This window comes from Notechis scutatus, chromosome 5, assembly GCF_049901735.1.
Source record: "Notechis scutatus isolate UNSWTSFEM ecotype Mainland chromosome 5, rNotScu1.2, whole genome shotgun sequence".
Classification (NCBI taxonomy): domain Eukaryota; kingdom Metazoa; phylum Chordata; class Lepidosauria; order Squamata; family Elapidae; genus Notechis; species Notechis scutatus.
The window spans coordinates 18,723,603-18,751,339 of record NC_142013.1 but is presented as its reverse complement, the minus strand read 5'-3'; the positions used below and the strand labels follow the sequence as shown (position 1 = coordinate 18,751,339).

The 27,737-nt window shown below is 38.9% G+C and overlaps 1 protein-coding gene across 3 annotated transcripts; it reads left to right on the top strand.

Moving 5' to 3' along the window:
• Window positions 1-1,539: 1,539 nt before the first annotated feature.
• C5H11orf65 (chromosome 5 C11orf65 homolog) lies at window positions 1,540-27,322 on the top strand. 3 transcript variants are annotated; one of them, XM_087966232.1, is made up of 10 exons: window positions 1,540-1,894; window positions 6,075-6,122; window positions 7,690-7,807; window positions 12,120-12,212; window positions 14,024-14,077; window positions 16,518-16,718; window positions 19,113-19,246; window positions 24,507-24,677; window positions 25,316-25,371; window positions 26,327-27,322. In XM_087966232.1, the coding sequence occupies exons 2-10, from the start codon at window positions 6,094-6,096 to the stop codon at window positions 26,437-26,439; spliced, it is 969 nt and encodes a 322-aa protein (XP_087822358.1). In that variant the 5' UTR covers window positions 1,540-1,894; window positions 6,075-6,093; the 3' UTR covers window positions 26,440-27,322. The 3 variants fall into 3 exon arrangements, with proteins under 3 accessions (XP_087822358.1, XP_087822357.1, XP_087822359.1); XM_087966231.1 differs by lacking the exon at window positions 1,540-1,894 and adding an exon at window positions 3,370-3,513; XM_087966233.1 differs by lacking the exon at window positions 1,540-1,894 and adding an exon at window positions 4,308-4,429.
• Window positions 27,323-27,737: the final 415 nt, after the last annotated feature.

The window sequence follows — 27,737 nt, the reverse complement described above, 5'->3', positions numbered from 1 at the left end:
CATGCAGCAATCTGCACTTCAAAAGCAGGGAATAAAGGTTAATATGGGAGCCCGGGCAGGCGGGTGGGCCCAACAGCAGAGTATCAGAGAAAACTGGTTCCGTATCCGCTGTTCATTGGTGCTACTGGCTCGGCAGAACCAGGCTGAACCAGTAGAATACCACCACTGGTCCCCATCAGCCCTATTCATCACAGATAGGAGACAATGGGATTCAAACACTTTTTACAACTGGTTCTGTGGGGGTGGCTTGGTGGGCGTGGTGTGGCTTGGTGGGCATGGCTTGGTAGGCGTGGCAGGAGAAGGATACTGAAAAATCCCCATTACCTCCGCACCCCACTAACCTGCTTTCCAGCTCCATTCTCCTGTGCAGGGCAACAAAAGAAGACCCAGCCAACCAGCTGGGACTTGGGAGGCAGAGAATAGATGGGGGTGGGGCCAGTCAGAGGTGGTATTTCCCGGTTCTCCAAACTACTCAAAATTTCCACTACCGGTTCCCCAGAACTGGTCAGAACCGGCTAAATACCACTTCTGAATGGGAATTGTAATACCTGTAAACCAAGACTTGGAAGCTGACCTTACTACAATGTTAACTGAGAAAACATAGCCTTCCCAAAATGGCTTGTTAATTGCTAAGGGAAGAATAAATGGAAGAGGTTCTTTTATGCCATTTTTAAAAAAACAAAAGTCTTGGCTTGACTTTATGTTAACTGTCTATGTCAAGGCTATTGTTTTGATATTTTTGGTGAAGGACTTGCTGTTAAGTAGCACTGGCATTTCAAAGTGAGTTCAAGGCAACTTTCCAGGTTAAGAATTTATTCTAAAAGAGCTCCAAGACTATAAGGACTCTGTAGAGCTCTTAGCTGTTTAGCGTCTTAGTACAAAGCTTGAAGGATTTTAGCTCTTAATATAGATAGAGAGACAATTATAGCGCTTAGTTTTAAAGGTACTAGAGTAAAAATAAAGAGTCTGTAGGGCTCAACCCTGTTTTTCAACAGCTTGAAGGTATATGGACTTCAACTCCTGGAATCTCCCATGGCTGGCTGAGGAATTGTAGTAGCTGAAGTCCACAAAACTACAGGTTGCCAATGTTGAGAAACCCTGCTTAATAAGGTGATTTGGAGTTAGCTATAGGAGGAAGGCAGTGTATGGCTTTCTCCATATAGTCCCCAGGAGTCAAGACTAACTTGATGGTGCATGTACGCACACACATACACACACAATAGATGGATAGAATATCCGTTCCCTCTCTGAATTTCAAATCCAAATTAATCTTCCCTATTCTGCTATCTTCCAGGTACGCTGGGACTGCAGCTTCCTGGAAAAGCCTGATTAGCATGTTTGGCAGGCCATGCAAATGAAAATTGCATTCTCTACAAATAGCCTGGTAGGCAGGCAGGCAAAATAACAGCTTCCTGACTTAGTGTGTATCTGTCTGTGGGTCTCGGTGTTATGTATGCAAGTTGCGTCTTGATTTCCAAACACACACCTACCCAAAAGTTGCCCAACAGGCTCTATAAATTAGGTCACTCTGCACTGGATGGGAACATCTTTTGAAGTTGCTGGGTGACTAGACCTCTTTACCATTAACAGGAAATGAAAGCTTGCATGAATTTGCCAACCCTTGAAGCTTGGTAATAGAAGTGAGCAACCACAGCAGGTTACATGTTAGTTCAAAGGAGCCAAATAATTTCCTACCATCAAAAAGGATTTCGAGAGATATCATCTGGTTGAAACTAAAAAGCAACTTCTGATTTATGAGAAGAGCTTTGTGGTATATATTGTTTTGCCATGTGCACAGGAAATAAACACGGGGAAAATCAGTAAGACTGTAACTCGGTACCAATTTCTTTAAGAGTAACTTGTTTGAGCTCATTTGAGCTTACCTTCCTGATAGGTAAGTACAGGGTTACTTATCCATACTTTTTAATAGTACAAACGGTGCTCAGTGGTTACTTATCTCAAATAAAAGAAGTTCCTGTTTGCTTTGAATGTCAGTCATTGATCCAGATAGTATTGGTTCGGTTCTGCCTCCTGGTCATTGTTTAAATTAATAACTCTTTAAAGGAACAAAGTGATCATATTAAAACAATAACAGGTTTCACTTAAATACATCAAACTTTTGGCTGCGTAACTCTCATAATTAACTCAGGGGGAGTGTCTTTTTAATGTTGCCAAGGCTATTAAAATAGTAAATATTTTGATGAGCACCAGTGACCATACAGCCTGACTTAATTACATTTAACCTTGCAAGCTTGAGTGCCTCTTTGCTAGATTACATGAACCTTATTTGGCTACAGGTCCCATTAATTAATTTAGTGAGAGACAGCAAGTCAAAATCTTCTCCACTAAAATAATTATTTTGAATCATACAGGTAATCCTTGACTTAGAACTTGTTGCTTGCTCAACTTGTGATTGTTCTAAATTCTGATTGATTTACCACCATTGTCCTTCAGGAACTCAGCAACTGGGTTGCATTTATAGCCATTTGCAGTTTCCCATGGTCGCATAACCACATTTTACAATAGTTTCCTTCAAGATTTTGGCAAAACTGGGCCCATAGAAATATAGGTTTGGCATTCATTTAACAACTGCAGCAATTGCAGTACTCACTTAACGACTGGCTCAAAAAAAGTTTTTAAAATTGGGACAGACACATGACCAACCTGCTTTAAAACCAGTATGAATCATGATGGGCAGGCTCCATTACAGTCATAAGTTTAGGATTACCTGTACAGTATTTTCTTTTCACTGATGAGAACAGCATGAGTCTCCCATGAGCCAATTGTATTAACCAATAGGCCATTACTGGAGCATCAGAATAGACATTAGTCCAGCATTAAGGAAAGTGACACTTTCAGATCTATTTTAAATAACTGAATTATGTGTAATATTAGAATCTTCAGTTTTTAATTAATGAAATAGATTTTTTTACATTCATTAAAACTGTCCCAAATGTGTAGATCTTTATAGCAATAAATAACAATTTGACCTTTCCTCTTTTCTTGATTTATCCCTGCTCCTTTCAAGACTATGTTGGGATACAGGAAGATTGCATTTGCCACAATTATTATGCCACAATGACTCTTGCTGGTTGGCTTTCCAGGTGGTCAGGCATCCCATGTTCAGAAAGCAGCTGTCAATACTCTACCAGTTCACCAAAGATGCTTTCAGGAATGTATACAAATGCAAATCCATGCCAGAAAAAATTCCCCTTTATTAAAATTATTCACTGATTATTCACCTTTTGGGGCAAGATGGTTGAAAAAAAAAAGGGTGGTCAGACTGCATTATCAGAGGGCTCTGGAGGCAAAAACCGCGCAGAAAGAGACGGCCGACTCTTTGCAGCGTCGGTCTCTTGAGGCCAGCCGCCTTTTTTTCCCCGGCAGGCCGTCTGCGTCTCGCCGCCAGGTGGCTGCTGTGGCAACCGAAACGGGTTCCACGACCGGCCAAAGTCGCCTCCGCCGGAAATCGAAGGGCACCGCTGGGCTCCGGGCCGGTTCCACTTTAATCAGGCAGGCTTCGGGATCGGAAGCAGGGAGCGGGAGGGCCGAGGGGAACAGGGTTGCAGCCGGGGAGGATTAAATCAGTATTTCTCAACTTTAAGATACTGTGGACTTCAACTTCCAGAATTCCTCAGCCAGCCATGCTGGCTGAGGAATTCTGGGAGTTGAAGTCCACACATCTTAAAAGTTGCCAGGTTTGGGAAACAATGGGTTTAAAAATGCCCATCAGTTCACCTGCCAAACTCACAATAGCTTTAGGCAGAGCTTAATCTGTTGCATTCGCAAATTTGGTATGTGGGTTTGCTTGTTTGTTTGTTTTCCTAGGGCGTATTATGCAATTCCATGACACTGAAGATGAAACAGACCTCTCAGTGTTTCAGGGTGGCATCATCAACAAAGAAGATCCTTTGGTCTTTCATTAGATTAGATACCATTACATTTCTGGTTTTCAGAAAATAAACAGAAAATAAATAAATAAGTTCTGAAATTAATCTGCATCCAGCTTCCTATGGAAAACCTAATAGAGTTAGCTGCTTATTCTGGGCCTTGAAGAATTTTGAATTGAGGTTGGCAGCAATGTAGTACTTAATAGCAATGACTTAATAACAAAGGAATTAATGTACGCATGTAATCTGATTTTAACCAATGGAAGGTTGAAAACCATCTTCAAAGAAGGTTGAAAACCACCTTCAAAGACAGTGTACAGCTGATTCCAAGAATAATCTAATTTAAATGTGTCTAGGATTTGATTTCACCTTTCTACATTGTTTTCTAAACAATTGAACACTCAGAATTCCATCTAATATACTCTGAAAAATTTTATTTGTCTCTGGATTACTGCACACACATCTTAAGCTATAGCATACCTGGAAAATATAGCGGGTTTGGGTCCAGACTACCTCAATAAAGCAAGTATCACAATAAAGTAAGTCACATTAATGTTTTGGTTTCCCGAGCACATAAAAGTTACATTTACGCTATACTGCATTCTCTTAAATGTACAATAATATTAGGTCTAAAAAAAACCCCAATATACATATTTCAATTTAAAAATACTTTGTTTCTAGAAAGTTCTAATATCTGAATAGATAAAAATCATTACCTGAGCCTTCACAAGTTGTAATCTTTTAAAAAGCTGGTGGAGCTGCGAAGCACAATAAATAAAGCGAAGCACAATAAAACAAGTTATTGGTTAAGTACCCATTTATTGCCAATGTCATTTCAAAGTAAAAGGTACAGACTATAAAAATGCGATAAAAAGAACTTTTACAGTGCAATTGCTAAAATCTGTTAGTAACTACAAGGAACCTACAGAATACAGATCCAGTTTCTTAACCTGTTTTACCTGTCGGGACCCTCTTCCCATTTTAAAATGGGAAGGAACTTCAAAGAGCGTTCGTTTGTATGGGTTATATTTATCAATATTTACCGTATTAAAAATTAGAATGAATGCATTTGCTGTTGCTACCACATCTCACAATTGTTTGATGGAATTTTAATGCATTATTTTTCAACATAGCTGGCAAATAATTTTGATTTCTCTGTGAGACTAAGGAGCTCTCATAGGACCACACTTTAATAAATACTGCCACAGACTAAACAGTTTGCTGAGTCCTTGGTGCTTTCTGAACTTGGTTGTTTTTTTGTAGATGTTTCAGTAGAGCACTGATGATGTTACCCAGTTTGGTAATGAAGCGTCTGCAAAAAACAAACAAACAATCAAACTCAGACAGCACCAAGGCCCTCTGTTCAGTTCTGAGCTACAAATATTCTTTTCTGTCGGTATTAAAGAGTTTATATGATGTAGGGTAGGAAATTGGCACCCATCCCTTTCCCAGAAAAATGAAATAGCCTAGGAAATATTTAAAAGGCAGAATATTTCCCCTAAAAAGAGTAGGAACTCAGAAGCAGAAGCTCACCCCCACCTTTGTTTATGGGTGGGCCATTAAGGCCTGGGCCAGAATATTTTACATAACAAAGATCTCCAGGTAGAGCTATAATAGGAATTGCCCAAAGCCCTTTCATCACATCATCATCCCTGCAAGGCTCAACCAAGCCTGGCATTCAGGAAAGCCCACAGAGTTGCCCCTGCATGGCCCCATGGGAGCTTGACAACCAATCAGAATACAAGCTCAAATTCAAATCCCAACAGAGGATAGATAAGGGACTCTCAGTATCTCAGCCCTTCCTTCTTTTCCTTCACCCAACATCTTGAAGCATGTGATCATCCTTTTCACTTTGGAGCTCCAAGCCATGTGGTCCTGTCCACCATTAAACCATCTTTCCAAACAGCCTCCATGTTTCCAGTGTCTTTTTCCCCACTTGGAACTGGACCCAGAAAGTTATTTCTTTCAACAGTAGCCTTTCATCTTTTTCTTTTCACGTCTTTTAGATGTGCTAATGATCCGCAATGTTCATATACCTGAATGAGTGCTATTCAGCAATATACAACCCACCCCCAACCTATTCCCCCTTCATGCTATAAAATATCAAACCATGGAAATTATCAGCAAATTTCCCCCCTAAATCATGAATAGCATAGTAATCCAGTTTTGATTTTTTTTTTCCAGCACCAAACGTAGTACTACAATGCAGGCCGACTCCAAGAAAAAATACGGGTAAGACTGTAATTATCCCATAGCAGGAGTATGTATTTACATCTTTTAGCAAGGTGGGCAATATTTTGCTGTTTACTGTGGAGAGATGCATGGTATAATTTTGAGGGGTGCGCTGTTTACATTGCTGGATCCCTCTGACACACAGGAACAAAGCCAAGGGCGTTTGGATTAAAGGAAGTTTTCTTTGTTGTTAATTGTAATGGGGTTATTTTAAAATTATAATCTTTGCACTTTTCCTGTTTCAGTGTATGGGAAATTATACAGTTTTCACCAGTTGAAATTACTGAACACCCAGAAGACTGCAAAATAAGAGGTCTCACCTTCAGCCATGGATTCCAAGTTGCTTCTCTAGTGCACCATTTCTCAACCTCATCTGTTTTACGATAGATAGACTTCAGCTCTCAAAGTTCACCAGCCAGCATGGAGAATCCTGGGAGTTGAAGTCCAGACATCTTAAAATTACTGAGGTTGGGAAACACTGCTCTTGTGCAGGGGTGTCAAACTTAAGGCTCGCAGGCCAAATCCGGCCCACGGGGGTTCTTAGATACAATCCACTGTTCTCCTCACTGTCTGAATCTGCTGCTGTCTCCGCAGGTTGTGGTGGACCTCAATACCCACGGAGCTGCCCTGGAAACAGCAAAGGACCAGCCTGTGGTGCCTCTGCCAGTGAAAACAGGGCTCGTGAGGGCCACATGCAGCCCTCCCGGGCTCCATTTTTGCTGGCAGAGAGTTACAGGAGGCCGTCGCGGCTGGAAACAGAGCTCGGAAACCCGTTTTCATTGGCAGAGCACTCAGGCCACAACATGTGCCCCCAACATGAGTAATGTCGAGTTGGCATGCCCATCTTGGTCACGCCCACCCTGGGCTCCCAAAGTCAAACATAACCTTGAGGCGGCCCTCAATGAAATTGAGTTTGACACTCCTGCTCTAGTGGACTGAGGAGGTTTAGGCAGAGGTGGTATTCAGCAGGTTCTGATCAGTTCTGGAGAACCAGTAGCGGAAATTTTGAGTAGTTCGGAGGACCAGCAAATACCACCTCTGACTGGAGATTTTACAGTATCCTTCTTCCTCTGCAACGCTCACCAAGCCACACCCACAGAGCCAGTAGTAAAAATAATTTGAATCCCATGGGTTTAGGACAGTAAGTTGAAAAGTGGTGGATTTCAACTCTTCTCTTCTAGAAGTCTTCTTGGTTTTATGTACACTGGCCCTACTTCCTGTATGGCCAGCTGATTGATAGTGCTTAGTGCTTGGTGTAAAACTTTAAATTGTCTCCATGGATCTGTATTCAGTGTCCCTAAAACTGAAGATTGATGCTTAAGCTGCTGGTTGTGATTTTATCACCAGGGTTAGGGTGATATTATTTCATTTATCCAGATTTGGGTTTTGGCCTATTTATATTTGCATTTTTAAAAGTCATTTGGACTTCTATGCAAATTATATAATGCTTAAACTCTTCTTCGTGGCTGTGTAGTGTTGAAAAGGGGACTTTTAAAATAAGAAAAAAAACACCCAAATAATTATTTCATAATAGAGCATAATGGTATCATGGAAATTTTAATTTAAGAACTTTTGGAAAACGTATGATAAATCCAAAGGATCTGATAGAATTATTCCGTGGTGAGAAAGAAGAGAAAAGGGATAAAGCAGCACATATCATTCAAAAAACCTGGAAAAGATGGCTGGTAAGTTAACAATACTTCAAATACATTTTCATCCCTCGTTCTAGAGTAATAATGCTTTTTGAGCTTTTCAAGTGTATTTATGTAAACGTCTACACATTTTGGATGGATTGAAACCTGTAGGTCCCAAAATTGTTGCAGTTTTAAGGGACAAAATGTCATATTGCATCTACACAGTTGTTCCCTTTTCTGGCTGAAGAATTGAAGGGGCATCTTATATCTATAAAAAACTCTGTCCTTCCAGAGGTGGTATTCAGCAGAGGTGGTATTCAGGTTCTGACCAGTTCTGGACAACTGGTAGCAGAAATTTTGAGTAGTTCACAGAACCACCTCTGACTGGTCTCGCCCCCCATCTATTCTCGGCCTCCCGAATTCCAGCTGATTGGCTGGGTCTTCTTTTGTTGCCCTGAACAGGAGAACAGAGCTGGAAAGCAGGTTAGTTGGGTGGGGAGGGAATGGGGATTTTGCAGTAACTTTCCCTCAGGAATGGGGAGAGAATGGGGATTTTGCAGTATCCTTCTCCTGCCACACCCACCAAGCCATGCTCACCAAGCCACACCACGCCCATCCAGCCATGCCCACAGAACCGGTAGTAAAAAAAATTGAATCCCACCACTGTGTCCCACCACTTTTTCCCATCGTTCCAGGGATTCACACATCATAATCAACAATGATGTGACTTGTAGTTTTTTTGCTGACCATGATATGTGAACCAGGCAGTTTTGTTTTGTAAGCTGTAGTTGATGGTTTAAGAGAATGTGTGAAGCCAGCCAGCCAATTATGGTTTATTCAACAAATCATGGTTAATCAAGCCATGGAAACTTTTCCCTGATATGGCAACCAATAGTGAATTTAAAAAATAAAAAGAGCTCTATTTAATCTGTAGAATTTGGAGCCTAGATGATTTGAATTTATACTCGGAAGGTGTCATTTACAACAGGGGTCCCCAACCCCCCTTGTTCGCAGCCTATTGGGGACCTGGCCACACAAGTGGGCAAGTGCATGAAACTCAACTTGTGCACAGGATTAGGTTGCGTGTGTGAAACTATTCCCTTTCCCCCCATTGCTGCCGCTGCCGGCAACCACAGAACCGTAAAGGTTGGGGATCACTGATCTACAATCTTGATTCTAACCTTCTGTTTCATACTTGAGCTTCTTTTTGAACACTTGAAGGATTTGCCTTTTTCCAACAGTCTCTACCTGTCATGCCCCTGTTGGAATCTGAATCCGAGGAGGAAGACGAACAGCTGACAGGGAGCGGGAGTGTGGCTCTGTTGGCTGTGGAGGAAGCTAGAGAGGGAAAAGTCCGGCTGGGCAGAGCAGGGAAGAGGTAGAACAAGGGAGAGGGAGGTCAGAGGAAGACCCAGGCCCACCCCCTCTTCATCCTAGGGCAGACAGGGAGGAACGGAGAAGAGAGCAACATGGGTTGCATGGCTTACAGGGGAGGAAAGGGCTCTGATTCCCTTCATTAGGCACACCTGGGAAGAGAGTTTAAAAGAGATGCAAGCTGAGAGCGGCGACTGCTGGGAACAAACCAGAGTTTATCTTGTATTGACTTTGGTTATCTGCGTTCCTGGCATCCTCCCAACCAGGTTGAATTACTGCCATTCCTTCACGCCTGGAATTCCTTCTCTTGCCCTGCCAGACTAATTACCTCATCTTGCCTTGATTGGACTTATAGTTACAGTTTTTGTTGACAACGTTTTGGACTTGAATCTCTGTAGCCAAAGGCTGTTCATGGGAGAGTTCTTCTCCAGCTAGAAGGTAACCAGGACATTGGGGGCAAAGTTGGAGCCAATAAAAGGACTCCTACTTATTATTTGATTGTATTGCCTTTGTGCCACTTGGTCATCACATTACCCAGCTAATTTCATCCAGCAGATTGGGCATGCTGCAGATCCCATCAGCCACAGAGTGTCAGCTGGGGCGGGGGGGGGGGGCACTAAAAGATGGGCTTTTTCCATAATAGCCCCTGTTCTGTGGAATATTCTCCCCTTGGAGATTAGAATGGCCCCAACCCCGCTATCCTTTCGTAAGGCTTAAAAACGTGGCTGGGTACCTGAGCCTGGAGCTCTGAATATGTTAAGAGCCCCATTTGTGGCTGCACTGTTTTTTTGTTTTTTTTTAAAAAAACAAGTTTTATTAAAAATTTCAACAACAAACAAATCATTACATATTTAAATCTTTTCCTGTCTTTCTACAAAAATTTCCCCAATATTCTCATAAAACACAAACAAACACAAACAAACATAAAAATCTTTTAGTAAAGTACCTTGGCCCCAGTTACCTCTCTTTGCATGGGCAGCGCATATCACTCTTCACAATTTTATCTTATTTAATCCATCTTAATTAAATCATTAAATTTATATCTTTTGCCCATTCATTATCCCTCTATCTCTTCTTATAATAAAAAGAATTTCTCCTGAAATCACTAATCAGAGTATGATGCCTTTCTATCCTCCCCTAAGTTAGTAAAATTAACATTCAACATAACAAATACCCAATTCGGTTCTGCTTGGTACATTCTATCCACCAAAAATGTTTAAATACATTGTATCCTCCTTTCCTTCAATATTTTATTACATTTTAAAAATCAATCATTATTAAAAACTTCAACATTTTAATTTCTTATTAAATCTTAAACCATTCTAATTTACTATTTCAAATATAAATGTTACAATACCATCTTCTGTACCTAGCAGAATCTTTCTTACAGAAGTTTATATTTCATCCTTTGTCCCTAAAAAAATTCCTCTTCTCCCATCCAATTTTAAAACTTTAAGGCTTTTCTCCGCCTTTCCCTTTCTTTCTTCCCCCACCAAATCTTCCTACCCCACCTTCTTCTTCTAACCTCTGCCTTGCTGGGATCCCTTTTCTGTTGTGTTCCCTTTTTCTCTTGTTTGCTATCATTATATTTACTTTGCATCATATTTTTCTCTTTCTCAAATGTTTTTTAGATCTTAAGTCCTTCATTTTCCTTGCTCTCTTCCTTCCTTCTTCCTTAGATAAGTTTTGGGATTCAATAAAGATGGCGTCTTCGTCTTTTCCTTGTTGTTCTTCTGGAACAACTTCTGTTTCCATCTGTTCCATTGTCTGTTGGTAATTGACCAGTGCCATTTCTAGAAATAGAAAAGCTTTTTCCATACCATCTTTGCAGGCTGCTTTTGTTTGCTCATATTCATCCCTCAGGTCTTCAAAAGGGAAAGCCATTATAAATAAATCTTTTCTTTTCTTTATTCCTCTTTCTTCTTACACCAACCAAATATTCCGAGAGAAAGGTAAAACAATCCCAAAATCCACAATCCTCAATAAATCCAAGCAAGCCAAAATTCCCCTTCCTCTTCCAGGGGTGGTATCAAACAAATACAAAAAGAGTCCAAATCTATATTTTAAAGCCTTATTAAAATTATATTTCTGTCCTCAAATCTTCAAGGCATCTCCTCCAACAAGATCCAAATTTATATATTTTCTTTATCCTCTCCCTTCCGGCTTAATTCCGTCGGGAGGGAGAGTAAACTTTCCTTTCAGCACCTCAAAATAGCCGCTTTTTTTTCTCTTGTGGAAAAATCATCAAAAAACCATCTTTTCCAGGAATTAAATTAGATAAATCTCAAAGCCCTGGGTCGACCAAGAAGAACTTTCACTTTCAATAACTTTCTCTTCTTCCTCCTGCGCATACTTGCCCGGCTGCCGACTTCTTTGTGGCGGCCATTACGGACCGCCGCTGCACCGTCCTGGTAAAAGGGGGTTCTGCCGCCAGGGAGGGGGTCTGCAACACCCCAGACCCTTCCTCCGGATCCCCTTACCTTCAGCTACCCCTGCAGGGCAGCCTTGCTCCGCACCCGTCCGGGTCGGAGCCCCAAAACGGCTAGCGCGGCAGGATCGCGCAGCTTCGCGAATCCCTACCGCCGCGAAGCCGACAAACCGGAAACTCCGTGGCTGCACTGTTAATTGGCTAAGTACCTTGGCTGCTGCATACATTTATTTTTGAATGTTTCTATCATTTCAAATAGAATTATTTAAATATTAAATAATGGTTTTTTTATTTTATTTTTAATTGTCTTAAATGTTTTTAAAGATTTAGAAATGTAAGCTAGCCCAAGTTACCGGTTGAGGTGAGTGGCTATAGAAATTTAATAAGCAAGCAAATAAATAAACCTCACCATCACCTCTATGGACACCATAACATACAATCAGCACAATAAGAATTAATAATTGTGTCAGGGGAAGCCTGGGTGAAATGTTAAAAGAGCCCAGTGTCAGCAAATGTAATATTTGTATTTATAACTAGAGTGCATTTATTTGTTCCCTCCAGGATATGGGTGTATTTGAATACTATAAAGAGCTTATAGGCTTTAAGCAATATGGGGAACCTTCCCATCTTATGAAGTACATTGAGCCTAGAGAGGTAAGGGCTAAAATGAAGTAGTAAACATTAAGCATTCACACTTTTATAATTGATCCAAGGTAATGCTGCTCCATGGTATGTCTAACATTAACAGCAGTGTGCCACTTAATATGGCTTAACATGGTATAAGTTTGTAGTGAATATTTAAAAGCTACATTTCTTCTTCTTTCCTTCCCTTTTGTCTCCTCTCTCTCCTCCTCCTCCTCCCCTCCTCCCCTCCTCCTCCTCTTCCTCCCCTCCTCTTCCTCCTCCCCCTACTTCCCTCCTTCCTCCTAGCGTATTCCTGCAGGTGCAGGGCCTGTTTTTCAGACCACCGAATGCCACTTTGCATGGCCAGCTGTGTCTCCAGGGCACAGGCCCGCAACTTGCATATCTTTGTTGATGGTGTCTTGCCATCTCTGTTTTGGATGCCCGCAAGGTCACCAGCCATTGACTTCTAATTGGTAGGCAGTCTTGGCCACGGTGGAAGGTGCTGCTCTCTGGAGACATGTCCATACCAGTGAAGCCAGCCTTCTCTCATCTTCTCTGTAATTGGTGCCAAACCAAAATGTTGTCGAATGACGTCATTTAAAAGCTACATACCTATGTGCTAAACCCTCTTTTTTTCATTTTACTAACTATCATTTATGGCAGGAGGCCTCAAATTTGCACATGCAAAGAGAATTACTGCCAACGCTTACTTGCTTCATCTCAGCCTGGGCAAATGGATATTTGGCTTGCCATGCAAAGATTGGAGGGAATTCAGACAAGGCTCCAGCTTTGCATGGAAAAGCCCAACAAACTTGTTTGAGAAATTGATGGAGTTGGCTGAAATGGCAAAAGGGACCACTTTGATAAAAGAAAAGAACATAAAGTACTTTCGTTTCCACATGGAAACTGCTTCTGAACTTCGTGCTTGATGTGGGGAAGAATGTAACTCTAACTTTGGGTTTTATAGATTACATGGATAGATCTTTATAGAAATGGCTTGTTTATACTATTAGGAAAAAGCTGTGGTTTGATGTTGAGGTCTTATTTTACTGTAACAGAGACTGTCAGAAGTCAACGCTTCTTTTTCTTTTTTTCTTATCTTTCCTCACTTCTTCCCCTTTCCTTCCCCACTGCTTTCCTATTTCCTTTGTATTTTGTATTACTCTATAACTCAATAAAAATATTAACGACAAAAAGAAAAGCACAACGAACTTGGCTTGCTTGGATCTGCTGATAGACCATTCTGCTTACCTGTATAAAACTGGATCAGTGTCAGATTTCTCTTCTACCTCCTCAAAAGAAAGTGGAAAGGAGACCCTAAAGAAGGAGTGGGCAACTATGGCCCCTTTATGACTCTCTAGACTTCAATTCCCAGAATTCCTGAGCCAGCTGGCCTAGCAACATTGGTTGTAAAGGGGCCATAGTTGCCCATCTCTGTCCTAAAGGTTGTTCTGATAGTGTTCTGGCTTTCCATGTGGAAACCTGCTCAGTTGTACTCACAGCTGAGTTGCTGACAGAACTCTGTTCTTTTCCGCCCAGAATAGCCAACAGCCAACTCAGGATTTTCTGTGGTTGCAAATATTGATTCAAAATAAATATAGAATGAGAAATGAAAAATGTGTGTCTCAAAAATTAAACCCAGTTTTCAGGAATTACGTAAAATAAAGCAAGGTCATCTTTCCTGTTAAAATGAGGTCCTAAAGTCAATTGTTTTATTCCAATTTAATTCCAATTTTAAAAAGCAATATTCTATCACTGTTTTTGATATATAGAGTAATGAAGTTCATTAACTTTTTAAAATTTTTGCATGCTATCAGACGTAAAATTTTGTTTGATTACAGGCAGAATTTTTAGATGCTGCAGCAGGAGTTCATATTAAATTCAGACTAGGTGGGGTGAGTTTACATTTAACAATTATATTTTAATAATAATTAAAACAAGTGTACAAATATGAGTGCTTGTTCATATTTGTATGTCTTTGTGTCTTTGTGCACATGTGCAGGTATGCACCTTAATATAATCACACAAAATGTAAATTTACAAAGAACACATTTTTTTCATACTTTAAAAAACATATTGTGAGTACTTGTAAGTTTATGCCAGGATTTTATCACCTGTTAGTAAAGTGCAGAAACTAAAACTGTGTAAGCAAAAAGCCTGAAGACATCTTTAAAACAGACTTTCTTCTTCATTTTACACGATGAGCAAAGCTTGATAGTAGAATGCGCCTGTGTGTGCACCTTCAAGTTACTGTTGACTCTTTGCATTGGACAAGCCCTTGAGGTTTCCTTGGCAAGATTTCAGAAGTGGTTTGCTAGTTCCTTCTTCCTGGGGCTCAGAGAGTGACAATCCAAAGACCATCCAGTGGGTTTTTGTCCCTAAGATGGGATTAGAAGTCGTGGACTTTTTTTGTTTCCTTAACTATTGCAACAAACTGGCTTTCACTATTAGAATCAAAATGGTGTTTTTTGAGCGCCCAACTGCTTTGGCATTCATTGAAACAATTTACATTCTTGCAATGTCTTAGTAAAGGGGCACATAGTCTTGGTCAGGGGTCTTTAAACTTGACAGCTTTAAGACTTGGGGATTTCAACTCCCAGAATTCCTCCTCCAGTCATGTTTGCTCAGGAATTCTGGGAGTTGAAGTCCATAAGTCTTAAACTTGCCAAGTTTGGAGACCCTTGATCTTGGTCATGAGTTATCAGTACTGGTCTAGTTGAAGTAGCTAGAAGTTCACAGGAAGGAAGAAAGCCATCTCACTCAAGTTCCAGCAGAGATTCAGTCAAATTCCTTGTGTGCAGACCACCAAGAAAATGCCCTTCGTTTTTATTGGCTATTATATTTTTGTGGTGGTTTTTTTATTTGGCTTTTATTAGTTTAAGAATCGTTCTCATTTTATTATATGTGTTGCTGGCAGAGAATTGAAAATGTTTTGAAAGTCAGAATACTTGTTTAACAGTACTGTAGTTAGCATTGTCAGTTACCTCCTTCTGTATGTATGTATGTATGTATGTGTGTGTGTGTGTGTGTGTGTGTGTGTGTATATATATATATATATATATATATATATATATATATATATATATATATATATATATATATATATATATATATTTTGTATATATATATATGTTCAGTTGTTCGGATTTTCCCACGTCATAGTAGTGTGCTTTAAAGTTGAGCACGTTTCAGCAGAATCTCATCTGCCATCATCAGGCTTCTGTATTGTGTCCGTCTGATGAAGCCTGATGATGGCAGATGAGATTCTGCTGAAACGTTGCTACAACAAAGCACCACTACTATGGCGTGGAAATACCCAACAAAGCTGAAGGCCATACATATATCTGCGAAACTTAAGAAAATATATATATATATATATATTCATTCTTAAGTTTTCTGGTACATGTATGGATTCGAAGTTCGGATATTTTCACGTCATTGTAGTGTTCTTTTAAGTTGTAGCACGTTTCAGCAGAATCTCATCTGCCATCATCAGGCTTCTATACAGAAGCCTGATGATGGCAGATGAGATTCTGCTGAAACGTTGCTACAACTAAAAGAACAACTACAATGACGTGGAAAATACCCGAACAAAGCCAATGCCATACATACATACATACATACATACATACATACATACATACATACATATATATATATATATATATATATATATATATATATATATACACATACATACATACATACATACATACATACACCAGAGGTCGGCAACCTTCAACACTCAAAGAGCCACAAAGGTCCTAATAGGAAGCCCCCATTAAATTCTGGAACTGACCGGAAACACGGTTCCCCACCACCACCATAGAGTCTCCTCCTAGCATGGCGTACTTTTTCCTGTGCTGACCAGAAGTCCGTTTCCCTCACCATAGAGTCTCCTCCTAGCGTGGCATCATTTTTCCTCTACCTGTCCTAATCAAAAGCCCTATCAATTATGGAGCTGACCAGTGACAGGGAACTGCAGCAGAGGGATGAAAGAGCCACATGCAGCTCCAGAGCCACGGGTTGCCGACCCCTGATATATACAGTTCAGGATTGCTTCACGCTTAACAAACATACTATATGGCTGTTTTGCCCTTTATGCAAATAATAGAGCTTCCAAAACAATTTCAGAATGTTTTGTCTCGGGACCCACAAAAGTGCATTTTAAGAGAAAAATAATTCCAGTCTGCTTCTGATTTGTTTTAGAATCTTTTCATTCGGTAAATAATTAGACATTTACAGAGAATATCCCTAAGGATCTGCAAAAGCAAATTGCAGCGACTACAACATGTTTTCCATTTACCACTTTTTAAACTGGATATCTCCTTGCAGGACAAGTTTCCTCCCAGCATATACTATAAAATATTTACTCATAGACCTATTGTGGATTTGTGCGCAAATAGCCCCAAAGACTATGCGAAGATTGCAACCAAACCAAATCCAAGGAAGTTGCAGAAAGGGACCGTCAATGAAAGTACTAGTGACTGGTATAAACGCATTGAGAATAATGGCTGGAGACTTCTTTCCATTCGAGTAAGACAATAGATATTTTAATTTCTCACTTGGTTCCTCTGTTATTGCCCTCCCCAAACAGATTGTTTGCATAGGTTGTGACGGGTGACTTCTTTCCACTTGACACATTTCAAGGATTTGTTGTGGCTGTGTTCAGTGGTGCGATTCAACCGGTGTAACAACTGGTTCAGTGATCACATGGTTTGCGCGCATGCCCACCCTTTCAAAAAGCCCATTTTCAGCTATACTACTTACCTTCTACTGCAGCCCCAGTGAGTAAAACAGCCGAGGTGCAGCAAAACGGCTCTGCCACACGAATCAGCTGTGCTCCAAAACAAGGAAATAAAGCACAAGAAAGAGCAGGGATGGGTGGGAGGGGCCAAATGATCACTGGAATTACCGGTTTGCTCGAATCGGTCGGAATTGGTAGAATCCCACCCCTGACAGTGTTTCTTATTGTTAAAAGCACAGACAAAACCTGCAAAATGGTGTCGGGCTGCCTTCCAATCTCGTCAAAGAATGCTTTGGGGAGTTGGTATTTATTATATGTTTTCTATGTTTTTTTTGTGGAAGGTTATTGAGCTTTCCAAGTTTCCAGGGATATGGAGGATTTCTGAAAGTGGAGACGATTTCCCACTTCTGCCCCAATCTGTATTACAGATCACCAACTACCCAACAATTCATAAAGGGGAAGAATATCTGTGATACGGCTCAGAGACCAGGAAATTTCTCTTCCCTTTCAGCTATTCCATCAATCCCTGCTCCAGTTCTACTTCAGAATTGTTTGGTCTAATTCAACCAGTTGCATCTCAACCCCTCCTATCCATTCTTTTTCTGTTTCTGCCTTCTCAATGTTTTCTCTCAACTCTTTTTTGCCTCACATGTCTTCTGAAATGGTACAGGTTAACGTCAGGCATTTTACTTTAAAAGTTGAGTTTGCTTTTAATTTACAAATCAACCTATTGCTTGGTTAACCTTGTTAAGTATACAGCATTACAGGTTAATCTTACTAAGTATACAGCATTAAAGATAGTCCTTGAGTTACAACTATCAGTTTAGTGACTGTTTGAAGTTACAAGTTTGCTCAAAATAAGTGAGTTATGGCCATTTTTCACACTTAACAACTGTTGCAGCATCCCCAGAGTCATGTGATCAAAATTCAGACGCTTGGCAACTGGCATGTGTTGCTAGTGGTTCTAGTGTCTCGGGGTCATGTGATTTATCTTTTGCAATCTCCTGATAAGCAAAGTCAATGGGAAAGCCAGATTCATTTAACAACCATGTTACTAATTTAACAACTGCAGTGATTCACTTAACAACATTTGACAAGAAAGATTAAAAAATGGGGCAAAACTCACTTAACCATGGAAATTTTGGGCTCGGTTGTGGTTGTGAGTTGAGGACTACTTGTACAAAAAGGCTGTATTATGCTGTCAACTCAGAATGTAGTGGTATTTGTAGAAGATTGATATCAGAGAATTCTGATGCGAAACAGAAAAGTTCTTGTCACTTCCTACAATTTTGCTTCAGGTGATTCTGAAAGGAAATATAATTAGCTATCATTGCCTTCTCCTTTTTTTCTCTTCATTTGGGGTCGCTTTTGCATATTAAGCTAAAAAGTTAAATAAAATGCAACTCCATAGGGTAGGTGAATCCCCAAAGGCTACCACTTTTAGTTTATAAGCAAATTTTGTCAACATTTCTAAAAATTCCAACTAAATTCCAACCAACTACAGCATCTGGTTAAACCTTAGTATAAATGGCTCAGCAGTTAAAGACAACGAGCTTGTCAGCTGGAAAACTGACAGCCCAGGTTTGAGACCCAAGTGCCTTGGAATGGGGTGAGCTCCTGTTACTCGCTCCAGCTCCTGGCCACCTCGCAGTTCGAAAGCATGCCAATGCAAGTAAGGTAGCACTTTGGTGGGAAGGTAACAGCGTTCTGTGCACCTCGGCTTATAGTCGTGCTGGCCACATGACCACGGAAATGTCTTTGGATAACACTGGCTCCCTTGACTAAGAAACAGGGATGAGTATCGTCCCCTAGAGTCAGACACAACTGAAAAGGGGATCCCTTTACCTTTAATATACTTCCTTTTATTTGTGTAATGCCCATTTCACAGCAGTGTTAAGAGTTGCCAACCTAGTAAGAAGCACAATGTAGAATTGGAAGGGGGAATATCAATGTCTATTTAGCAGCCTGCCTTTTTAACATAGCAGACTATTCAGCCATTGCCAAGCTCCAGATTTTCTCTGTCTCTGCAAGCATCAACAAGTTGAGCCCTAAAAAACCCAGAGCATATTGGTAGAGAGGGGGAAGCTGGGTCAGAACAGCAGTTGTCCTAAAGGTATTTAGCCTTGACAAATAATTTTAAAAAATCTGATAAATGTGAAATGGTTTTCAACAATATATTTCAGTACTGGAAGGGTGTGGACTCTTTAACAACGAAAGACAATACCAAAATACAGGAATTCCATCATTCTCCTCGGCAGAGGAAACGGAACATGGAAAAAAGAAGAAAGACAAGAAAAATTGAATGGCTGAAGAAAATGTGAGTTACAGCAACTTAAAATTCTGAACGCGAGAGTGGTCAATTTTCATTTTATTATCAGCTTAGTGGTTTTTAATTATCATTCATTCAGCCATATTATGCTAATATAATGGTAATCCATCATTATTAAGCTACAGCTATTCATCAGCTGAAAATAGCTTGCCATAAATCACAAGTTAACCATTTCTGCCCAATTCTATTGGCTGCATTCATCTAGACTGGGGAATGTAAAACTTTTCAGGCCAGAAAACCTGTTAGTTAAAAAAAAAATCTGTAATCCCTGATCAAGAGGCAAAGCTCTAGAGACAGAATATTGGTGGTGTTTGTATTTTTCCCCCTTAGCCCTCATTGAAACCCATCAGGTTTTTGCAGAAGTTCAAAAAAACCTGTGATCTAAAAGACAGGGCAACAGAACTAAGGCAAACCGTTCTTCCAAGTTAAACTTCCTCTACTTAATGCCAACCTGATAGGCTGAAGTTATCACTGATTCAAATTCAGTCAAACTAGCAAAAGTTATATGAGCAGTCCTCAACTTACGGCTAGACATTTAATGACTGTTCGAAGTTGCAATAGCCTCTCAAAGGAGTATTTTACCCCCCTAAAGCCATTGTAAAACATCACGTGGCCCCCTCCCCCATTTCCATGGTTACATGATAGCATTCTGGGTGCTTGGCAAAAATTTATGACTGGTTGCCAGGTGTCCCGTGATGACCCTTCACAATCTTCTCAGCTGGCTTCCCCAGAAAGTCAGTGGGGAAGCCAACAGGGAAGGTTACAAGTTGCTGTTGCCTGCTGAGAGGATTCTGTCCTGCCTCTGGGAGCTGGCTGAAATAGCTGCCTACCAAGGAGAATTGAACTCCTTTGGTGGGGTAGAGAAAAGGAGCTCCAATCCTGAAGATGAGAGCTCTGTTTCTACAACCTGCTAGAGCTACAGTTCCTTTCGGCACATTAAGGGGAGCCAAATTTATTTGGCGGGGTGCAGAAAACAGAGGTCAGATTCTGAAGTCCCCAAGCTCCATTCCTGCAGCTCACTGGAATAGTTTCTTTCCAGGGGAGTTGAATTCAGCGGGCAGTTCTTTTGCTCCATTTAACAACCCAGGAGATCATTTAATGACCACAACCAGGAATGCTGGGCTTGCAGTCATTGAGTGACGCAGTCACTTGAGCGTCTTGCTTAACAACCTATTTTGTTCATCAACCAAGATTTCAGTCCTGATTGGGTTTGTAAATTGAGGACTACCTGTAATCCTAACACACTGGAGGAGGCATAAAATATTTAAGCTACTGTATTTCCACGGTAACTAACCAGACCGTATATGATATGTTCTGTGATAATTTAAAAAGTTGTCAGTTAAAAATTTTAAATGAGTTTTAATTTTTTGAAATAAAAAAAAAACAAAACGGGAAAGATTAGGTTAGTCCAATAAAGTAGCTCTCCAGGTGTTTGTGTGTTTGTTTATTTATGTCTAAATAGAACAATAAAACAGTGCAGGTGTGAATCAGCTCCATTGGAAGCTGCTTTCCACATTGGTATGGTCTTTCGTAAGGAGACCTCTTCTTATACAACAGTGCCCTCCAGTGCTTTGTGGGTGTTCTTTAGATACCTTGATTGTCAGTCAACTGGCTAAATTAATTCTAATACACAAATAAACAATTTGGGTGGAGTTGTTAAAATTGAAATTGCCTTCCTGAGAGCCTGAAGTCATTACATATTTCCAAGTGTGTATTTTGTGAGTAGCCGTGGGTATTTCTAACTTAAAGCACCAGTTCTTTAACAACAGGTGAACAAGATTATTATTAGTCCTAAGAGATTAAGGCCAGGTGGCATCAAAATTTTGTGGCTTTTGAGATATTATCTTGTCAGTTGCTGCTCCAGTTCTCAGGAATTATAAAGTTCAGTATCACCTGAAGATCACAGGTTTCTGTCTAATTTATAAAGGAGCACACAGAGAATCTACTGTTGTAATGACGAGGCAGTCGAGTTGTTGGATCATGAACAACTGAATCATGATGATCTTTATTGGAGTCTAGTCTTGCATTTATACACATTTTTAGTTATCCTCCATCACTGGTTAACTTTGGTTACTGCTTTACTTTCGTTACTGTTTAGCACAGTAATTAATTATCTCTAGTTAAAGTCTAACATATGTTTACTTCCTCTTTCTAATCCTCCTTTAGATTAGTGACTTTGTTTACCTGAGTTGTATTTGCTTGGAAACATTCTTTATCTGAGGTTTGCCATCCGAGATTGGAACATTTCTGCAATTACAACTCTACAATCTACCAAATAGTGATTCTGGCAGTGAACAATGAACACAGAGTTTCTGCCAGAGATCTGATTTAGAATCAGAAATAGGCAATAAACTTTGGTAGAGAAGAAACCAGAGAATGAGTTTGTGTTCCATGTTACATTTACTGGAACATGCCACAGGCTTTTTTTAATGGCAGAGAAAGTTGTAGTCCATCTATCACACTGTGCTTTGTGCAGTAGTTGTTCTTAAAAATCGTGCTTCCCTAGGCAACCATTTGAAATTTCTTGTCAAAATCAGTCCTGATAATTTAATATGGTGAGTTTTTTTTCAGAATCATTTTTTTAATTGAATGAGTCTCAGAATATATCATAGATATTGTTGTTGTGGAAGTTTAAATGCTACGTGTGTCTTTCACTTTTTGCCTTGCATTGTACTGTCTAGGAATTGTATTGTATAAATGAATTAATTGCTAACAAGTATGTATCAAAACATTAATCAATTTGCAAAGACTAAATTCTTCAAGGCTGATTAGCCATGTGTTGGAAAGCTACACTTGAATGTGTTATTATTAACAAGGTTTCAAAAAAATTAAAATTATATTGCTATATGAATACATTGTACAGGTAGTGTTCAACTTTGTTATTTAGTGATGGTTCAAAGTTACAACAACCCTGGAAAAAGCGACTTACAAGTGGTCCTCTTGCAACTCTCACTGCATCCCACAGTCACATAGTCAAAATTTGGGTGTTTACCGATTTGCATGTATTTATGACAATTGCCGTGTCCCCGTTGCAGTGTCCTAGGGGTCATGGGGTCGCCATTTGAGACTTTCCCAGAGGGCTTCTGACAAGCAAAGTCAATGACAACTGCAAAGTCAATGTCAACTGCAACTAACAACCATGGCAAAAAAGGTGGTGAAATTGTGTGCAATTTACTTAAACCTTGCTTAACAATAGAAATTCTGGTCTCGGTTGTGGTTATAATTCAAGGATTATCTGTACAGTTTAGCTTAACAATGGTAATTGGGACTGAAAATTTAGTTGTTAAGCAACACTGTCATAAATAGAAAAACCTTGTGTTTGTGCCACTTAAAGCTGCCAGTTCGGTAGTCCTGGTTACCATCATTTTAGCAAGGATCACATGGGTCATTAAGTGAGGACCTCGCATTACCGCTACTTGTGATTTCCTGCTGTCTTTCCATTGACTTTACTTGGCAATTTATGATTGGTGGAGTTCAATTCCCAGAATTACACACACATATATATACACACACACAGCCATGTTTAAAGTTGTGAAGTTTGTGAAACAGTGCTCTCCATGGCATATGTTATGCCATGTTAAATATGTTTGATTTTCTTACCAAACCGTTGTGCAACTTGTAAGGTATGTGTGTAGATTGCACCTGTGCCTGGTCACTGTGAAAAGGTTATTGTTCCCTCTACAAAGGAAAACACCAGAATACAAAAACTCGAAGGGGATTAGTTTATAATGTGTCAGTGAAGGTATTTGGAAGAATTTTGATCAAAAGGATGTGAGGAATAACAATGGGCAAAGTATGGGAAGTTTTATGTTTAGCAAGGGAAGTACAGAAGACTGCTTTGCTCTTTGGTAGGTTTTTGAAAACAATATGAATGTGATACATCTATTACATTTTTGTTGAGTTAAATAAAACATGAATAGCCTTGTTTTGCACAAATGGGGATTTGAAAATTACTATCAAATGCAGTAAGAACAATATATGAGGGAAGGAAAGCACATGTGGGAATAAACAGGAAGATTAGGAAATAGTTTTAATATTGAATAAGGAGTAAGGCAATCATGCATAATGTACCCTTGGTTATTTTATGTCTTTGCACTGTTTGATGTGATGTTAGAGATGTTTCATTTGGAAATGTATATTTTTCTAGGCAGATGAAGCTGTATTGTTGGCTAAACCCCAAACAATTTGCAATAAATGTTGAGTTGTATAATGTAGTAAATATATGAAGTTTACTGTAGTGAAGAGACTTGTGCTTCAAGGCAAAAATGGATTAAAATTATTCATAAATGGCAAAAAATTACCATAGAGGAGAAAGTGTAGAAATTTCAAGAAATGCTAATGGCAATCGAAAAGAATTTGGCAGCACAATTTGTTGCAAGGAATCAGTATTTTTTGAAAAAGGTGAAAATGACTATATGCTCCTTTGGGCAGATGGTAGTAAATGTTGGCTAGATCAAGGATGAATGGGTATAGACTAAATGTTGATTGAATATAAAAATGAATGACTAGTATGAAAAAGGTAATGAGGTTCAATATGAAAAAGATATAAAGGAAGAGCAAGTGAGCAGAGGGAGATTTAGAAGGTGACTGTTGGATGGAGTTTATGATATTCCCTCCAAACAAGGAAGTGAGGCTTAAAAGGCAGTGAAGCTGTATATGGTTGTTGATGCTGCAAACCATCTAAGGATGGTTTGTAGGAACAGAAATCTTTGGGAAAGTATACTGATTGTGTTGATGTAAACTAGATTTAGCTGCATTTTCTTTTTCTACCTCAGGCTTTTAATTCCCTATTTTTATTTATTTGCTTGCTTAATTCCTGCCCTTATTATTTTTGAGAAAAACTCAAAAGCAGTGAAGACGCACCTTGCTCCTGTTATTTTCCTTACAGCAACAACCCAGTGAGGTAAGTTGGGCGGAGAGAGAGTGACTGGCCCAAGGTCACCCAGCTGCTTTTCATGGCTAAGGCAAATCTTGAACTCATGGTCTCCTGCTTTCCAACCTTAACCACTGGCTCTATAGACCAAACCTACTCTATTAATTTCTATTCATCTATCAAAGTAATTCTATTCATTTTTTGTTTCTTCCTCCTTTTCTGCCCTTTGAATAATGTTGCTTACCTTGAAAGGGAAGAGGACATATAGTTGCCTCAGAGTGAGAGATGGGTGGCAAATAAATTTGATTATAATAATAATGCTCAATGAAAATGTTGTAACTATTATGAATGAAAATACATATTTCTATTTTCTAGGTACTTTGGAGAAAATCTTCAAGTTAAAACAGAGAATCCTGAGGCAATTGCTTTAATTCAGAGAGCAACCGAAGGTCTAATCAAGTCCCTGGAGAAGGAAGGAATAGATCAAGTGATGGAATGGGAAGTAGATGAGATGTTAAAGTGGACAAATGCATTGAATTATGACGAGTAATGGTTTTAAAGTTCACCTTTCATTACTTTTCTAAATCTAATTGTTTTAAAATTATTAATTTTTAGCTTTTGAGCTCTACTGGCAATTTATATTAATAAGTTAATCTAATTTATTAACTCATACCCACTCTCTTCGGTCTTTCTCCCACACAGACACCAAAAATCCCACAAATAGACACCATCAAATCACAATATATATATGAGAGGGAGAGAGAGAGAAGCAGTAATATAGGAAATTAATAAAAGCTTTTCTATAACACCCCTTGCGCACCTTTTGTTCTTGTTTCACCTTGCTTTTGTTATTGCGATTTGGATGGTTTTAATTGTTACTGTAATTTTTAGTGTAACATTGTAACCACTGAGTTGGGAGATTTAAAAAATGTGTGTTAGAGATGGAGTGAGATGCTAGGAATATGTGTATATATCACTTTAAACTAGGGATTTCAAACTCGCGATGACACGTCATCACATGACGTATCACAACTTTTTTCCCCTTCTCTAAAACGGGGGTGAGCATGGCCAGCATGTGATGCATCCAGCTCATGGGCTGTGAGTTTGACACCCTGCTATAAAGCATGGATTGCAATTTGGCTATTACTGCTCCATTTTATTCACTGTGCTTGTTGTTTACCTAGATATGTTAAACTATGGAAAGAAGTTGGAACAAGCAAGACTTCAGAAAGTTTTCAAGGTAAAACATTTGCTGATTTATTCTTTATGTAATTTTAATCTAAAGTATTGAATTGTCAACTACATGGGTAATTGAAGACTCCTGTAGCACATAAGATGTAACATGTGGTGATGGCAGCTGGTGGTATAATCCCACACAGATGCATAATTCCTATGCCTCTCTGTAGAATTGGGTGTATAAGGTTATGAAGGCAAATCTTTGGTTGATTAATTAAAATTTTAATTAATTCAGTTAATTAAACAAAATTTATGGCATAACTAATTAGTATTCTGTAAAAGTGGATGAAAACAAGTGATTTGGATCTTAGTTATAATTTCTTTTGAGGGACTTGCCATGTGGACATTTTAAATATATTCCTTTAAGAGGTTCTAAAATAAATGTAGATTTTATAAATGCAGAAAAATGATATTAATATTGAAGTCTTAGTTTTCAGTATTTTTAGAGAAGCAAGTCTCTAGGCCCAATCAAATATCTGAAGTCAATTAGGTAAGAATTAAGATTTGCAAGAATATGACCTGTTACAAGATTATATATATTTCACTATGTGTTGAATTTGTCTGTTATGCCATCTTTTCTCCAGAAGTTCAAGAAATGCTTGTGGTCTCAAACCTCATCCCTAAAAATAGACATAGAATACAATTTGAAAGAGGATAAATATATAATATTGCAGATGCAAATGTGCCATTTTGCATGTTATTGTAGAAAATAAACTTTAAAAAGATTATGCTTATTCAACATTATTTAATATTTCAAGGATAAATCTAAATTCAGTAAATTTGAATTGGGCGTATCTTCTAGGAATCCAGGAGTTACATTCTGTGTTGTTATCATGCAATATTATCTATGAATAAATACCATGAATTCAGTTTTCCATTGTAAATGGTTTAAAAATATATTTGTGCTTTTATAAAACATTTGGTTTTATTGTATAAATATTCTTCATTTGTATCTTTAGCTTTCCAGTTTACTCAGCAATACTACGTTTCTGAATTGATACCAAAGAACATCCAAGAACTAATGCAATCTCAGTATAGACTAAAAGAGAGACCTATTATCAACTCACTTTAATAGTTGCAGAAGCAAAAAAAAAATCACACGTCTGACAACTGAACATTCATCAGTCATAACAGTATCAACATAAAACTTCAGGAGACAAAAATAGAAACTCCGTATGAAAAGATGGAATCTATGCATTTGTCAAGTTAATGTGCCTTAACACGTTAACATAAAATGTAATGAATGTAAAGAAATTTGAAATTAAATTTAGTTTCCTAATGAACTTATTTTGTGATAGATGACATGTCTGTTGTAATAGAATTAGTAGTATTTCTTAATTCTTCAATTTTATTTTTAATCATTAATTATTTTGATTCTGACAAACTTAAGGTATTACATATAAGTAAGCAAAGATATGGAAATGACCCAATCACATATTATTGTTCAGGTAGTGATGACAGGAGAAGGTCCCTACTGAGGTTTGGCATCAATCTATAAACAACCTGAGCAACCACGTGTTTCTGTGTTTAGCTATTACCAGAGCAATCATAGTTGGAATGTTAGTTAAACGGTCAGGGGCTTCCAAAGTGAATGAACATTTTCTCATTCATAGAGGAGTGGAAAAGGGATTGTCAAAATTTTGAGTTTAAAGGAGGCGCTGGCAGACATTAGAAGTAGGTAAGTAGGTGAATATAAAAACATATGGACTATGTGGTAGAAAGTCTTGTTCTAGCCTGAGTTCATTTCTTGACCATATCTTGATCAGGTAACCTTCTCTGGCAAAAAAAACTCCTATGGATTCTCAAAAAATGTACTCTATTGCACATATGTATGAATGTATGTATTGTATTTTTGTTTGCCTTACAATTGAGACAGTTACCTATGCAACCGTGAAAGTTATAAAGACGTTTGCTCTTCATAGAAATGTTTCAAAATATAAAGCACTAGCCGATTACCCGGTGTTGCCCAGGTATTTATTTATCCCAATCCTGTTCTGGATGCTGGGGAGGGCAAAACGGGACACGCGGAAGCAAGAAACTATTTTTTCTTGTTTTCCTCCTCTAAACTTAGATGCATCTTATGGTCTGAAAAATATGGTAATAAAAAAATCAGCAGCAGAAAAATTTTGAGCATTCAAGCGTGTCTCTGCTGAAATATTAGCTTTGCCAACCTGTCAGCTACAATATGAATTTCCCACATACTAATTTAAAGGTGACAACATTCTTTCATTTTTTTATAGCTCACTATGGCTTTATGCAAAATGGACTATAATAAATAGATATGAAAGAGAAATGCATGTTCAAAAGAATTTGGCTTTTTTGTACATTTGAAAAGGCACTTTTTCGGACCTCTGCATTTCAAAGCATATC